This window comes from Carassius carassius, chromosome 19 (genome assembly GCF_963082965.1).
Source record: "Carassius carassius chromosome 19, fCarCar2.1, whole genome shotgun sequence".
NCBI classification, from domain to species: Eukaryota; Metazoa; Chordata; class Actinopteri; order Cypriniformes; family Cyprinidae; genus Carassius; species Carassius carassius.
In genome coordinates this window covers 29265761-29281878 of record NC_081773.1, presented here as the reverse complement: position 1 = coordinate 29281878, position 16118 = coordinate 29265761, and the positions used below count along the sequence as shown (strand labels likewise).

General features: G+C 37.2%; 1 protein-coding gene and 1 long non-coding RNA gene across 4 annotated transcripts in view; one reads left to right on the top strand and one right to left on the bottom strand.

The window, feature by feature from the left end:
• Positions 1 to 1375: 1375 nt before the first annotated feature.
• On the top strand, positions 1376 to 11365 carry LOC132095530 (uncharacterized). Of its 2 annotated transcripts, XR_009422457.1 has the most exons (5): positions 1376 to 1422; positions 1516 to 1559; positions 7048 to 7137; positions 7234 to 7474; positions 10868 to 11365. It is a non-coding gene; the product is annotated as an uncharacterized LOC132095530 (long non-coding RNA). The 2 variants fall into 2 exon arrangements; XR_009422456.1 differs by lacking the exons at positions 1376 to 1422; positions 1516 to 1559 and having other exon boundaries at positions 7010 to 7137.
• Positions 2892 to 16118, bottom strand: part of LOC132095528 (cysteine/serine-rich nuclear protein 3-like) — a 44346-nt gene continuing 31119 nt past the window's right edge. For both annotated transcript variants that reach the window (XM_059500616.1, XM_059500617.1), the window contains 4 exons: positions 10887 to 11065; positions 7198 to 7457; positions 6823 to 7119; positions 2892 to 5837 (listed from right to left, as the gene is read on the bottom strand). In XM_059500616.1, coding sequence (XP_059356599.1) covers positions 4725 to 5837; positions 6823 to 7119; positions 7198 to 7457; positions 10887 to 11065 — 1849 coding nt within the window. In that variant the 3' untranslated portion in view covers positions 2892 to 4724. The remainder of the gene's footprint in view (positions 5838 to 6822; positions 7120 to 7197; positions 7458 to 10886; positions 11066 to 16118) is intronic.

Sequence of the window (16118 nt, the reverse complement as noted above, 5' to 3'; positions counted from 1 at the left end):
TCTTCGTGTCTGTCTGAATTTTCCATTTACTCCTTTTCCCATTTAGAGATTTATGACGCAACAAGAAGCACTTTAACAAAGAGAATTTTTATTCAATACATACCGTTTAAGGAACGCACAATAAATACGCATTATAATAGATCATTCATAAGAAATACTGAAAACAGAACGAGAACTGCGATTTTAATTGGTAACATGATATGATGACTCCTGTCTGCTGCCAGTTCATCCGGTCCTGCTGTAGTACAGGCTTCAATGTACATGTGTCTTTCATATCCCATAATGCATCATAGACTGAGGTCTGTTGTACCAGCACTGTGTGTGTAAGTCAAGAGGTTAAGTAAAGACAAATCTGGACCAATGTCCAGACAATAAATCCTAGAAGGCAAAAGCACAGATTCAGTTTGCTTTAATATAATCTGAAACGATGGTAAAAATTAATTAGAAAATGAAGGCATTCGCTTTTAAGTAAACCATTGGTTACTAAACCAAGGCAGTGATCCAATGCTGCTGCCCAGATTACCATTGCAACATTAAGATTTTCAGTCATTTGAAAACACATCTTCTATCTTTATTTGTTTTATCTTTAAAGGCGAAGTATGTCATTTCTGCACTACTGGCAGCCATGGGTGTTTTTTTGTTTTTTTTAGGATGTTTTGGGTGGCTGCTCAAAATTATGAAATTGTCTAAAATATGACTTTAAAAGTAAAAAGTGACAAAATTCTGAGGTATACAGTCATAATAGTGACAAAAAATATCGCTGCCAAAGACAAAATTGACAAGAAGTAAAAAATTATGAGATTAACTGTTTGAATTTGATGATAAAAAGTCATAATTATTATATAAAGTTAGCAATTATGATGTCAAAAGGGGAATGTGACAAAAAGTCAAAGTCATCACTTGTAGTCATAATTGCATCATAATTACATCTAATTTTGACTGTCATAATTTTGATAAATTTAGACAAATTTTTAAATACAAATTATGACATTTTTATACCATATTTATTTCAAAGATTTTATATTTTTTGAAATGTCAATATCATGTGCCGATAATGAGTTTCCATACAGAAAACTAATCGGACACCACTCAAAGCAAAACATTATGAGGTATATTTCATGTTCGTAGCATAAAGAGTTGTTTAATGTGTGAGGTTAAAGGTCCTACTTCTAGTTCTGCATGCTAAAGCTGGGATACAAGTTTTAAGCAACACACTTCACCTTTAAGGATCTGGTTATTTCTTTTAACACCCCACGAGGTCATGTTGATGACATGAAAGGCATTTGATTGTCCTGTCTTGAGCTTATTGAGGGACATTCTCCATTGGACAATGACTCTCTTTCATCAAGAGGATAAACAAACGGACAGATGCATCGTTTGTGCGTCAAAAACAGCTTCATCTCAACTCGTCAGTGCTTTACGGTAATATTTCACACAAAAATGATTATTCTGTGATTATTTAAACACCCTCATGTCATAGCATGAAGATTATTAAAAAAATTCTCTCTTTTTTAGGAGACAAAATAACAGTATTCTAGGTCGGAATGACCTGGATGAGGGTGAGTACATAATGACAGAATGTTTATTTTTGAGTGAACTTTCCCTTTAACATGGGAGGAAATCTGATGTGAAATAAATTCACTCTTTACAATGAACATTAGCTTTCATGTGTGGCATTATCACACTGTAAACTATTGCACGTAACAAATTACTCTTCAGAATTATTTATTCAGTCAAGGCTGATTTGTTAATTAATTAACCATGACAAAAAATATTCTCTTTTTTCCTCTCAAAATCATAAGCTAAGTTAATGAGAGAATATTTTCACTTCATGCCATAAAATATTTATCACTATAAATTGAGAAAAATCAACCTCCTGGCCTCCTTCCATTCAATGCATTCAGTTATGCAATAAATGTAAAGTATTACCTAGTACAAATCTAATGCGAGTAAATTTGTATTCTAGACTTAGTAATTTAAACACTTTTAAAAATCATCTTCGCCTGACAGAAACGGAATGCTTCGTTCGCAGTAACTTGATGCATTTCAAAGTGCATTTTCATCAGAAATCCCTGTATAATCCAAAAGGTAATTTAAGACTTAAGTATCTAAGTGTTTCATAAGATAAAGAGTCTGAATCATTTTCATTATGGTAATATTGTTTAAAAAGTTAAATCTGTTATCTAACTACCTTCTGTCTACTATCTGCCATTTTAAACAAATGCAGATACGATATATATATATATTTTTGTTAGTGTCATGGAAAAATCATCCTTCATGTCTCCACTAAAAACTTGGAGATATGTTATAAAAACATCCTTTAGGGCTGTGTTCAGAATAGCGTGCTAGCATACTATTATATATATGCAGTATGTACTGCACACCATACTGTATCCAAAAGTGTAGTGCACTTCATAAAAGTAATATAATGGGACAATTTAGTTTTTCCATTTTTTTTCTAGACATTATTAAACTAACTTTTTCCTTTTTTTATTATTATTTTAAAATAATTGCTAGTATAATAAGAAAGCTTGTTTCTGGCACAAAATGAAAAAATTAAATGTAACTACTACTTTATATCTTACAATTCAGACTATTTTGTCTCAGAATTTTGAGAAAAAGAAAAAAAAATCACAAGATATAAGCTCAGAATTTGCAAGATGTCAACTTAGAATTGTGAGATATAAACTCCCAATTGCAAGAAAAGTCAGAATTGAATATAAAAGCCACAATTGCCTCTTTTCCCCCCCATTTTTTAGAAACTAAAAACAACTGCAAGATGTAAATTCGGAATTGTGAATTCAGTCAGAATTCTGAGTTTATATCTCACAATTCTTGTATATATATATATATATATATATATATATATATATATATATGCCATTTTCCCTTTTATTTTGTGATAAAATAGTTTAGATTTTACAGGAAGCATATTGGCTGACCACAAGGCTAACAGCGCTGACATATATATCTCGCAGTTCTGAGAAAAAAAGAAGTCATCATTGTCAGATAACTTCAGTATTATATGCAAAAAAAAAAAATTTGAGATATAAAATGCAATTAATTATTTATTTTTTTATCTGTGGTGGAAACAAGCTTCCATAGTACACAGATAATATACTACACAGTAAGTAGTAAGCAAGTATTCAATTCCGAACACAGCCATAGTCATGGCACGGTACCAGATAGCCCCGCCCCCTTTAGTGCTCAGGTAACAATTGGTTGCGGTTCTGTATAATATCAGCCAATGGAAAAGTGCAATTATGTTGAGGAAATGTATCGTGTTCACAACTTAAATATCATGGTTTTGGTTTTGTAAGCAAAGGCAAATGAACAGCACACATTTTAAGAGCCGTTTTCATGCTTTCACCAACACTTTAAAGCATGAAGTATGTGTACGAAAACGCAACAGTATTATTTTCTCTTTTACAGTACATCGAACTCTTACAAAACCATAAACCAGCAATGAAAGCAAAAAAACAAAACAAAAAAAAACATGCTTTTATCAAACATTTAGATATACACTTACTTCAGAATACGAACAGCAACAATATTTTTTTCCAAGGTTTTTTTTTTTTTTTGCACCACTGACACAGATACATAGAAAAGTTCTATCCACATTTCTGCTCAAAACTAGAACTTTTGAAATTACAAGAAACATTGCAAGAGCCTTAGGCCAGGAATATACTTTATGCCAGTACGTAAACGCTTGGCCAACTTTTTGCAAGCGTGGACCTGAGGTTCACCCAAAAATTACAATTCTGTCATTTATTCACCTTCATGTCTTTCCAAACTTTCCTTCTTCTGCAGAGCACATAAGAAGCTAATGTGAACAACTTTGGACTCCTAATAATATTGGACCCCATTTACTTTCATTTTATGGACAAAAAATATATATTTTATTAAATATCATCTTTTGCGATCCAAAACAGGTTTGGAATGACATAAGGGTGAGTAAATCATGACAGTGTTTCATTTTTAGGTGTTCTGTCCCTTTAAGTTCTTGGTCTAGTGGTAATAAACCTCAAGGGTGCACTATAACACCTACTTATGTCTTTTGATTTAAAAACAATGGGTCTCATTTATCACTAAGCACTTGTACGCATGAATTTGTGCTTGAAATCAAGAACTTTCATACTAAAATTTAATGTAAATATAAGGAAAAAAATTGGAGCAACTGAAACCACACGAATGAAGAAATCAAATACTGGTGGCATTATATTCGTTAAGATTAAATTAATCATTTTATAATCATGTTAAGATGAATTGGCACCACCTTTCTCCCCGTTATGGATGGCCCTGGCTGAAAGCGATAAAAGAATGCTGAAAATAAAAAAGTTTGTGCGAAGAATACCCTTATATGGAGATGGCTTAGGTGTGTTTTATGCAAATTACTAAATTGAGGTTGAGAACATACATAGGCAGTTCTGACGTACGTACAAATGCTAAATATTCCACGCAATTATTAGTGAATAAGACCCATTTCATTATTAAAATCAAGCTTGCGTAGCTAGAAGCGTTTGCGTTAACGTACTTGCGTAAAGTGTTTCCAACATAAAGCTTATATTCTGATTCGCTCTGATTTTGCAGTTTAAATCTTTTTGTTCATTGCAAAGTTCAGTAAAAATACATATTTTTGGATCCGCCAAACGTTAAACAGGAAAACAAAATGTTGATGTGCAGGATCGAAGGTTTCTTTTATACTCTCGCTCCGCTTTCTGAATCTAAACTGGAGTGGACTCAGCGAAAGCATCCAGTAAAGCAGGTCCTTTCGCGTTGTCCGCTAGCGAAACTTCGGGCAGGTTGTGAGACATCTCCTTTGGCTGTTCAGCTACGAAACAGCTCCCATTGGCGTTGTAACTCATATCCTGTGTATTGTTGTTCAGATAGTTTTGGAATTCCATCTGGCTCTGCTCTCCTGATTGGCTGAGGAAGGTCCCTTTGGATTGGATGCTTTTATCTGGCTCTGAGGTGCAACAGCCAATCACAGCCAACTGGTGATTGGCATATGGCTGTTCGGGCTGCTGGGAGTAGTCCGTGTATTGGTCAGGGGTCACATTGTAAGGACCCTGAGACATGACCCTATTGGAGTCATTAACCCTGTCTTGATAAGACGCAGTGTCCCCTATGTAGGGCTCACTAGATTGGTTGGCGGAGGCTAAAAGTGTGGGCGGAGTAGCGTTTTGCATTTGATAGTACTCTGCAGTAGAATTGATGAAGTAGGAGTTGCCATTAGTTTGGTTGTCAGATGCGATTGTATTCTCAGAGTAACGCATCACAGATGGGGGCGGAGCCACTTCGCTATTGGCCAATCCTGTGTCAAACTCCTCCGTTTTGTCGTCATCCTCATTGTCGTCTTCCTCCTCCGAGTCGCTGTTCGCTAAACTCTGCGTGCTGGAATCGGATAGACTGCACAGACTGCTACTCTCATCCTCGTCCTCATCGTCTTCTTCATCTTCGTCATCTTCCTCTTCCTCATCCTCGTCATCTTCTTCCTCCTCCTCCTCCTCCTCCTCCTCCAAGGCGTCGTCCATGTCGTCGGCGGCCTGCAGATGCATGATGGTGGTCTGCGGGACTGTATCCGGGATCGCGTATTCCAGTGCATGCTGGCCCGTAGCCATTGGGCTGCAGTGACCGTTCGGGTTGCCGTGAAAACCATTGCCTGTTGGCCCGACGATGCCGGAATTCTGCTGCTGCTCCCGGCTCTTCTCGAGTTCCAGCTTCATGATGGTGTGCAGGAAGTGAGTCCGAACTCGTATGGGGTTAAACTCGATCCTGCCGGCCGCGTTGCTGCAGCCCTCTTTTGTGCAGCCACACGGGAATGACATACGGTCCACCTGTGGACATCCAAGATCACTTGAGCACAGGTCAGTTTAGGATGGTTTGAATTACATACAGGAGGAGTGGTCTAAATAAAGTTCCTCTCTCTTCTGAAGACATTGATGCACTGAGTAAAATTTAACCAGCTGTATCAGTAAGATCTAATCGGTTCTATCGGGGCATACCTCCGTTAAACTTTATCTCTGGACATCTTAATAATTTATGCTTGTTAGTCTGCCATGTTAAATTTCCTTGACAGGGTTTGTTTTACTACAGTACGGCAAAGGAGGGCTCTCTTGAGGAATGCAAATCAGCTCCTGATGTGGTTCTAGCAACTGGATGAGTCTTATACAACATGTCACAAACATGTTAGTTCACCTCAAAAAAAAAAAAAAAGCTCAATAAAGACTAATTTTCTGACCAATAAAATTGTTTTGCATTATAGTCATGACAGTTAAGCACATTTTAACACATAAGTGTCATTAGTGTCATGTGATAATTATTTATTTATTTAATTCCCTAGATTATATAACATAAATACAAATAAATTGATGAAATAAAAAAAATATATAATAATGTATACATTTTTAAAAGTAAACAAATGTAAATTAATAATTGCTAATTTAAAATAATCTAATATAGAACATTTACATTGTAAAATATTTAGACATCGTGGTCAGATGTACTGCATTTAATTCATATTGTTGCAAAAATACATTATATTTAAAATTAAAAAGTAAAATGTTAAAAGTAACATTAATAGTAAATATAAAAATATTCACATAATAAAAATGTAAATGACAGTGCATTATTTTAATGGTGATAAAAATAATTGTAACATAAAAGTAATACACACTTATTACATTTATTATCATTATTGCTGTTTTAAAGTGAAAAGTGACCCAGGTATATTTTTGTGAGACCAGCCTGAATATTTATTCATTAAATTATGAAATATTATATAAATAATTAACTCTAGAATTCCTCTGCAATGAATCATACCTGACACTTTATGCCAGCTAGGCTGCATGTGCAGGTCTCTGGGTCACAGAAGAGTCTGCAGTCGCAGCCACAGTCTTCCCTGGACACCCTGATGGCCCGTAGCTCATGTTTCTCCTCCACATCGAGCTTCTTGACGCCGGATGAGCGCAGCAGAGCGCGCCGCTTCTTAGTGGTCAATGGCTGAAGAAAGAAGTATTCATCCACCTCTGTGTTATCAATATCCAGGTCATTATCAGAGATGTCATCAAGCGTGAGAGCATTGGCCTCCTCGGACTCCACCGAGCCGTTCTTCGTCAACTGAGAACCATATGAAAGGTGAAATATTAAAGACATTTGCACAGCATTATATGCGTGACAAAAGAATCGTTTGCTTACCCGCAGCCGAATAGAGTTGAGTTTCTCTTCTTTCAGGTGATCTCGGAGCATGTCTCTGTGGATTCTCTCCTGCTCCATGGCGAACTCTCCCAGTGTGTACTGCCGCACGCAGCTGTGTCTGCTGGACATGCCCAGGGAACTGCCACCCTGACTGGGCACGCTGGTGAATCCCTGCCTCCGGCTGAAGTAATACACTGTCACCTTCTCAAAGTGCACCCTCCTCGTCCTCATCCGCTTCTCCCGCTTCAGTATCGAGGACGCTAGAAAGACATTAAAGGTAAATAAAATTACAGTTCGGTTATTCAATTTGAAGGACACTGATATGCATCTTTCCGGTAACAGTGCAGTACGTCGGAGCGATACGTGGACTGGGTAATAGGGCTGAGTGATGCATTAAATATTTACAATATATTTTAATTTTACTGACTATATAAAAGTATTGATATGGTGAATTTCACAATGATTAATTTCTATCCAATGTATGCATTTACATGTACATGCATTTGGTAGATGCTTTTATCTAAAGCGACTTTTCCATTCATGGTTACCTTATAAGTTCATGCATTACCTGGGATTTTAACCTATGACCTTGACGTTGCTAGCACCATACAATAAGGCATATCCAGTATATAGCAGCTTTGATGCTGAGATTGTTCAGAAGTCTGTTTCAACAGATCTGTTCTTCTAGATTTAAACTAATTTATTCAAAATCATTCTGATTTAACAGTTAATTAACATTGCCTCTGCATGTGCAGATAGATAGATAGATAGATACATTTTTCAGGATTCTTTGATGAATGGAAATGTAAAAAACAGCATTTATTTATTAACTACTATAAATGTTGAAATATATTATTTGTAAGCCATGTCATGCAGCTGTACTAGTAAGATATCCTCCTCAATGCGCCTCTAGTGGCTACTTCATTTCTCTGCATGCCACCGGCTCCTATTGTTTGGCTATTTAAAGGGGGATGGTAAATATACCCTGTATAAATATCCCCAGTTTTGGCCTCCACAAGAGTGGAGTTTCCCTGATACTCCCTCCCACAGTTCCCTTCATGTCTGACACAAACAGGACAAATAAGAACCATCTGCTGCTGCCGGTCCCCCGCCCAGAACCACCAGCAGAATACATTACACACACACACACACACACATGAATGCGTGCACTGCGCTTAACCCAGTCTGACTCAGGAACTCCAGCACAGCCGTTCAATGCAAACAGAGCTATCGAAGTACAGCGGCTCAGTGTGGAAGAAGAATTAGGTGTGAGTGATATGTATCTTGTTTAAATGTCTTTTTTCTTTGGACATGTACATGAAAAGGTGAAACTCCAAAACAAACAAAAAAATATCTGTCTTTTTTTCTAGTACTTACCTAGTTCTGAGAATTTTTTTTTTTAAATCTGAATTTCAAGATTTAAACGTGAATTCTGAAAATTCAGAATTGTGACATGTAAGTTGAGAATTCTGAAAAAAAAAAAAGATTCAAAATGGCAAGATGAAGAAAACAGGATGAATTGTAAGAGATATAAACTCACAACTGTGAGAAAAAAGTCTGAATAGTGAGATATTAAATATATGTAAGCTTCCAGAATTTTCACCCCTAAAATAAAATGAGAAAAATAATACAATTTATTCTGCATAAAGAAATTGATGCTGGTTTGGAAAAAAATGTTTTTTTTTTTTTGCTTCTCATTATACTCAGTGGTGATTCTCATTATTTTCTTATTACTGTTATCAAGTAACTTTAAGGAAACAATGTCTCAATGCAAAAAAAAGTCCTAAAATAGGCTCAAGTTTATGTGCAAAATATTCAGTAGAAAAAAAGTTTTCACAAAGCAGCACAACTTTGATAATAATCAGAAATGTTTCTTGAGCAGGAAAACAAATGGGTTACTTGCGTAACCTTGGTTCTCTTTCAAGCATACGTTTCGGTGTCTCACTATGGGATACGCCCCTTCCGCGTATTCCTCAGAAGCCCAATTCCATTACGCCAGCCCCAATTGGCTGGCAGACATGACGTTGCGTCAGGGAGTGGCTCCCTCCTCTCGGTATAAAAGGAGCGACGCAACGTCATTACAACATTCAAAAACCTCTTCTCGCTTCACACCAGTATCATGTGACACTGAAGACTGGAGTAATTATCACAGGAATATATTACATTTAAAAAAATATATTCAAATAGAAAACAGCTATTATGAATTTTATATTATTTCACAATATATTTTTGTTTTTACTGTTTTTTGTTTCTTTTTTCTTTACTCGAATGAATGCAGCCTTAATAAGCATTAAAGAGACTTCTTTGAAAATTATTTAAAAAATCTTACTGACCCCAAACTTTTGAGTGGGTTGCATATCATGTGCATACCCAGGTACTGTATATGAATATGGCAATCATTATCATACCACAGCGTTTGCATCTAACAGTCACTGGCTATTCGTCATGTTTACTTAGCTGAAAATAGTTCCAAGAATCTCAGCAGGTTGATCTGAATGTCAGTAATTTACGATTATGAGCTACATTTCACATCACCTCTGTGCTGAAAGAGCAGCTCTTTCTAAAGGAGGAAACAGACGTCCTCTGGGACTCGCTGCACCGTGGGTCATCCGCAGACATCTGGTGTACATAAACTCCTAATTATTTTTAATGACAGAATCAAAGTGAATGAGCATCACAAAAGAGAGGTGATTGAGAGCTGAAGAGTGTCAGGAATGCGACAACCTCTCGCTTTATTGGGCGTTAATTAATCTCTATTTATTTTAGAAGTTGCTGACAAAAAAGCTTCCCAAATACTGCATCTTTCTAGAACTGATGACTGATGCTGTTCAGGTGAACTGCTCTTCAGCTTATCATGAAGTCAAATCCTGGCTCGTGCGTACTTCAGCTTCTTAGCGGTTAGCGGCATGAGGCCAGATGTTTTACGTTTATTGCAGTGATGGATATCTCTCAAGCCCCTTTCAGACAAGCATGATGACGATCAATATCAAATCTCAGTGATGAATTTTCCTTTCAAAGAGCCATTTTTTATTTTCTGCTACCAATTTCGAGCTAGCGTTTTCCCTGGGGAACGGTATTTCCCATCTTCTTTCTCATATACCCATAATTCAGTGCTTTAAAGGGATAGTTCACCCAAAAATGAAAATGTGATTTTTATCTGCTTAGCCCCAGGGCATCCAAGATGTAGCTGACTTTGTTTCTTCAGTAGACTTTGTTCCATTGCAGTCTGTCAGTCATATAATGCAAGTGATATAACTCAAAGCCGTGATTCCCTTTAACTTACATTATATGACTGACAGAATGCAACGGTTATAGCTAAAAATCTTTGCTTGTGTTCTACTGAAGAAACAAAGTCACCTACATCTTTGATGCCCTGGGGGAATCATTATTTAAAATTTTTTTTTAAATAAAACTCAAAGGCGATTTTCTCAATATTTAGATTTTTTTGCACCCTCAGATTCCAGATTCTCAAATAGTTGTATCTCGGCCAAATATTGTCCTGTCCTAAGAAAACCAGACATCAAAGGAAAGCTTATTTATTCTGCTTTCAGATGATGTATAAATTTAATTTTGAAAAATGTCCCCTTATGACTGGTTTTGTGGTCACATGAAATATTTGATCTGTAATAATGCTGAATTGTCACAGCTTTCTGAATATTTCACCCCACAGCGTTTGATACGAGTCTCACCTGTCCGCTGCAGTGCGTGTGTTGATGATGAGGATGAAGGGTTGACGCTGTCGCTGCTGTCTCCGCTCTCAGTGCTGGATATCTCCTCCTCCTCAGACTCCCTGAGTGAGGAGCAGGGCGACGCCCCCTCCACCTCCTCAAACTTCCTCTTCAGAATTCCACTCATGGCTGCCGTCAGGCTGCGCCAGAGAGAGAGTGCAAGTAAAAATCACATTCATTTTTTGACATTTCAAAGACATATTGTGTAAATCCAGTGATAAGTGCATTCGAATGATACATGATTTAGTCAGTGTGATTTCGACTACATTTCCAGAAAATGTTGTATACTTACAATACTGGAAAGAAATCCAACCAATCAAGTCACTGTTACTATAACATTACACACCCATATGTGACTTTATACTTCCATAAACCATGCAAATTATGTAATTAAGTCTCCCCAAATAGTTGTATCTTGACCAAATATTGTCCTATATATATATAAGGGGTGTAACGGTAAGTGTATTTGTACCGGACCGTTTCGGTAAAGGGCTTTCGGTACGGTGCACGTATGTACCGAATGACCGAATGCAATATTTTGATTGCGGAACATATACATTTTTGTGTTTCCAAACGAACATATTAAGTGGCGGAAGTCTCCGCGTTCAGTGCAAATCCCGCCCTGCAGCTGATTCTAAGGCCGGTGACACACTGGTGCGTGGCGTGGCGTTTCTGCTGCGTGTCAGTTGCGTGACGGCTGCTCCGCGTTTTCTGTGTCTTTACTCACCAGAATCGTGCCTGACGCGGCGCTGACGCGCTGCTGCTACTGTAGGTAACATAGAGGGAGGCCGCCGACAGACCAGGATCTTGTCTTCACGACAACAATATCTATACTTCATTTTGAGCATAAATATAAAGCCTACTGATAAAGGACACCGTCAACAGTATTGACGGCAAAATAGACTATGTTTGACAGGTGCAATATGCCAGTGTGTCACCGGCCTAAGGTTTTCAAAAGGCATCACGCGAGTGTACATCACTACAACTAGGAAAAAAATGATTGTAATTCAAACGCAGCTCCCGTCTGCATTTAAACAGACCTTTGCTCTTAATTCTAATCGGTCCAACGCAATAACGAAATCTGAGCAGGTCTAAAAACTGAAACTGTTGATGCCTACAAGCTGGGATTGTTAATGCTGCACTGTAATCATAGTTTTTTTATTTTTCATTATATTTTATTATATGATATTGGTTTGAGACTGAGAGTATTTTATTTAGTGGAGAACTTTGCAGCAGTATTTTATTTCCTATTCTTTTTTATTTTATATATTTTATTAAAAAGTATTTTAAAAAAGTGTGAACAAATTGTTAAAAAAAAGTTATAGTAATAAACAACCTGCAGTTTAATGTTTGCATTTCTTTCCCTTACTGTACCGAAAATGAACTGAACCTTGACTTTAAAACACACATATATATATATATATATATATATATATATATATATATATATATATAAATTAATTAATTCAAATATAAGTCAACTTTCTGACTCTCATCTCTAGAAAAACTCTAGAAAAAGGTGTACAAGCAATAGGCATAACCGCACCCTGGAGAGGATTGTGAAACAAAACCCATTCAAAAATGTGGGGGAGATTCAAAAAGAGTGGACTGCAGCTGAAGTCAGTGCTTCAAGAACCACTACGCACAGACGTATGCAAGACATGGGTTTTCAGCTGTCGCATTCCTTGTGTCAAGCCACTCTTGAACAACAGACAGCGTCAGAAGTGTCTAAAGACAAAAAGGACTGGACTGCTGCTGAGTGGTCCAATGTTATGTTCTCTGATGAAAGTAAATTTTGCATTTTCTTTGGAAATCAGGGTCCCAGAGTCTGGAGGAAGAGAGGAGAGGCACACAATCCACGTTGCTTGAGGTCCAGTGTAAAGTTTCTATAGTCAGTGATGGTTTGGGGTGCCATGTCATCTGCTGGTGTTGGTCCACTGTGTTTTCTGAGGTCCAAGGTCAACACAGCCGTATACCAGGAAGTTTTAGAGCACTTCATGCTTCCTGCTGCTGACCAACTTTATGGAGATGCAGATTTAATTTTCCAAAAGGACTTGGCACCTGCACACAGTGCCAAAGCTACCAGTACCTGGTTTAAGGACCATGGTATCCCTGTTATTAATTGGCCAGCAAACTCACCTGACCTTAACCCCATAGAATATCTATGGGGTATTGAGAAGAGGAAGATGTGATATGCCAGACACAACAATGCAGGAGAGCTGAAGGCCACTATCAGAGCAACCTGGGCTCTCATAACACCTGAACAGTGCCACAGACTGATCGACTCCATGCCACGCCGCATTGATGCAGTAATTCAGGTGAAAGGAGCCCAAACTAAGTATTGAGTGCTGTACATGCTCATACTTTTCATGTTCATACTTTTTAGTTGGCCAAGATTTCTAAAAATCCTTTCTTTGTATTGGTCTTAAGTTATATTCAAATTTTCTGAGATTGAATTTGGGATTTTTCTTAGTTGTCAGTTATAATCATCAAAATTAAAAGAAATAAACATTTGAAATATATCAGTCTGTGTGTAATGAATGAATATAATATACAAGTTTCATTTTTAAAACTTTTTGATGATATTCTAATTATACGACCAGCACCTGTATATCATGCTTATGTTCGCTGCGATCCTCAAAGCACTCAATTAGTGATAAGCGTTAGAGCACACATCCTCCTCTCCTTTCCTGTCCTCCTCCTCGCTGCCATTGATCACCAGGCCTCACAGGACCCCAGATGGAAGCAGAGAGAGAAAAAAAATACTAATTGAATTCTACCTCAACCTTCCAGGAAGTCCATTTTGTTTGTGTTTGATTGAGTGTCTTCAGGAAAGAAAACCGATGAGTTTTCAGAGTTGCACTCATAAAGCGGTTACCTCAGCTTCAGAAATTTATTAATCAAAGTACAAAGACACAGCATGACTGAAAATAACATGAAATTAGACTCAAAGGCTCAATGCTGCTCCGAAAGAAATGTTCGGAAGGCTGTTGTAAAAATAAGTGGAATCTTAAGAACAGAATAAAAAATAAATCAGTCTTGTTTTTACAAAGAAGTGAAGTATCCAAGGTGCTGTATAAAAATACTGCCCAATGCCAGTTTACCCAATAGGATTTTGACTCCCAGGGTTGCCAGTTGGTGGAAAACACATCTTATTGTAGCCATGGAAGCCAGCAAACAAACTGAGTCAGAGATTGCAGATTCTACCCGACTCAGAAAGTCTTGGCATCCAACTAAAAAGCTCTATGAGCAGAGAAATAATAAAACGCAGATAAATCTACTAATCAACTTACATTATAAGACTCATCACCTTCTATTGTCAACTGACCATTCGCAAAGACCCGCCCCCCTTGGTTACATTTGCTATGTTTGACAAGCCATGCATGCTCTCACTCCACACATCATGTTCTCATACAGTCACAAATACATCGCAGAGCAAAGAAGAGAAGACAGACAAGACAGAGCAGGTTACTTTATTTATGAATCAAAGTCACAGCTTTAAAATGTTCTCTCTTTTTTTTTTTTAGAAATTCAAACAATAATACCATCTTATGGTTTTTTTTTTATGCATCGTGACAGATAGCCATAGCGTTTCAGTTCAAATGGCACATGAACCGATCATCTCTTACTTTTTACTATTTACACCATGAAATAAACATGAATAAACATTACAAGGTATTTTATTTAAACCACAGTTTTCAAGTTCAAGTCCACCGATGTTAACCAACTCTCCTGTCAATCAATTGTACTCATTCCTTTTTCTTGTCCTTAATCTGGCAACCCAAAGAACCAAATCTCTCCAATATTTTGAATTTGGACTGCAGTACCCATTTTAAACCTCTAGCTGCCAATGTTACATACTGCACAGAAACAGCCGAGAATCTAGCACAGCAAATACTGAAAATATTCAGAATACCTAGCAACCACTCAGCAACCACATAGCAATGCACTGTCAACCATCCACAGCATGGTGAGTTTTGCACAGGTAAGCACCACTTTCATTGTCTTTATAAAATGTGAACATCTTGTTTTCTGCTCTGGTGTGTAATAAACCTGTTCCTGTTGTGTTGAGCCTGTTGGATTGGACAGATTTCACACAGATTCCCTAAACCTGCAGCAGCACATCCTGACAGTATCTTTTCCCTCCAGTCTCCTGCTTATTTCTGTAGCTTGAATTGAGCCAGCGATGAGAAGAGGGAAAAAAAGAGACACACACACATTCACACAACAGAGGAAGCAGTGCGCCAGAGTCTGGAGAGAGAGAGTCGACAGAGCTGATGAACCACTGAGATTTTGAAGGTAGGGGAAATATAAAATCTGATGGTGATTACATGATGCCCCATCCTCAAAATATACAAATAAATAAAAGTGAAAAAATCAATAATATATAATAAACGCAACAACTACATATTGTTAAAATTGGAAACACCAAAACTGACACAATAAAAACGAAAATACAATTGTATTATTTTATAATTGAGTAACTAATCACAATGCATACATTTAATTTGCATGTAAAGCAGTTTTATATCTACTTTTTAATGATATAATTACTCTATATTTCTAGTGTAGTTGGTTGATGAAATATAAAAATTTAAACGTTGATGATAAACATGTTTTCATGACACATTTATTCAAACATGCATGAAACATGCAAACCTTTCATGTTCATAACCTTTGCCAGAATGTTTGGAGAACATTTTGCTGTTGGCCTCGGACTCTAGTCTTAAGTGTTACACGATCTTCCAGAAATCAGACTAATATGTTGATTTGCTGATCAAAAAACATTTCTTATTATCATCATAATCTGTTAAATAAGTTGTGCAGCTAAATGTTGTTTGCGAAAACTGTGATACTTTTGTGAACAAAACTAAACAAGAGATGTTGGATTGGGTAATTTTTAGATGTAGTTAACATGATATATGAAATATGACTAAAATGCATTAATAAAATACATGGCATCAAGGGATCCTGCAGCAGAATGGAATCTCGCATGACACCGAACATTGTTCCTGCTCGTTCTGGCCCAGCTGAACCTGGGCAAGACTAACCTCGGCCCGCAGGATGCATGAGTCTCAGCTGAGGCCTATTGTTTCTCTGTGTATGTGTGTGTGTGTGTGTGGTGAACACAGCAGCTGGAGAGCCTCCAAACCACAGCGTCGCTGCGGAATGTGTCTCCCTCTCCCTCCCACA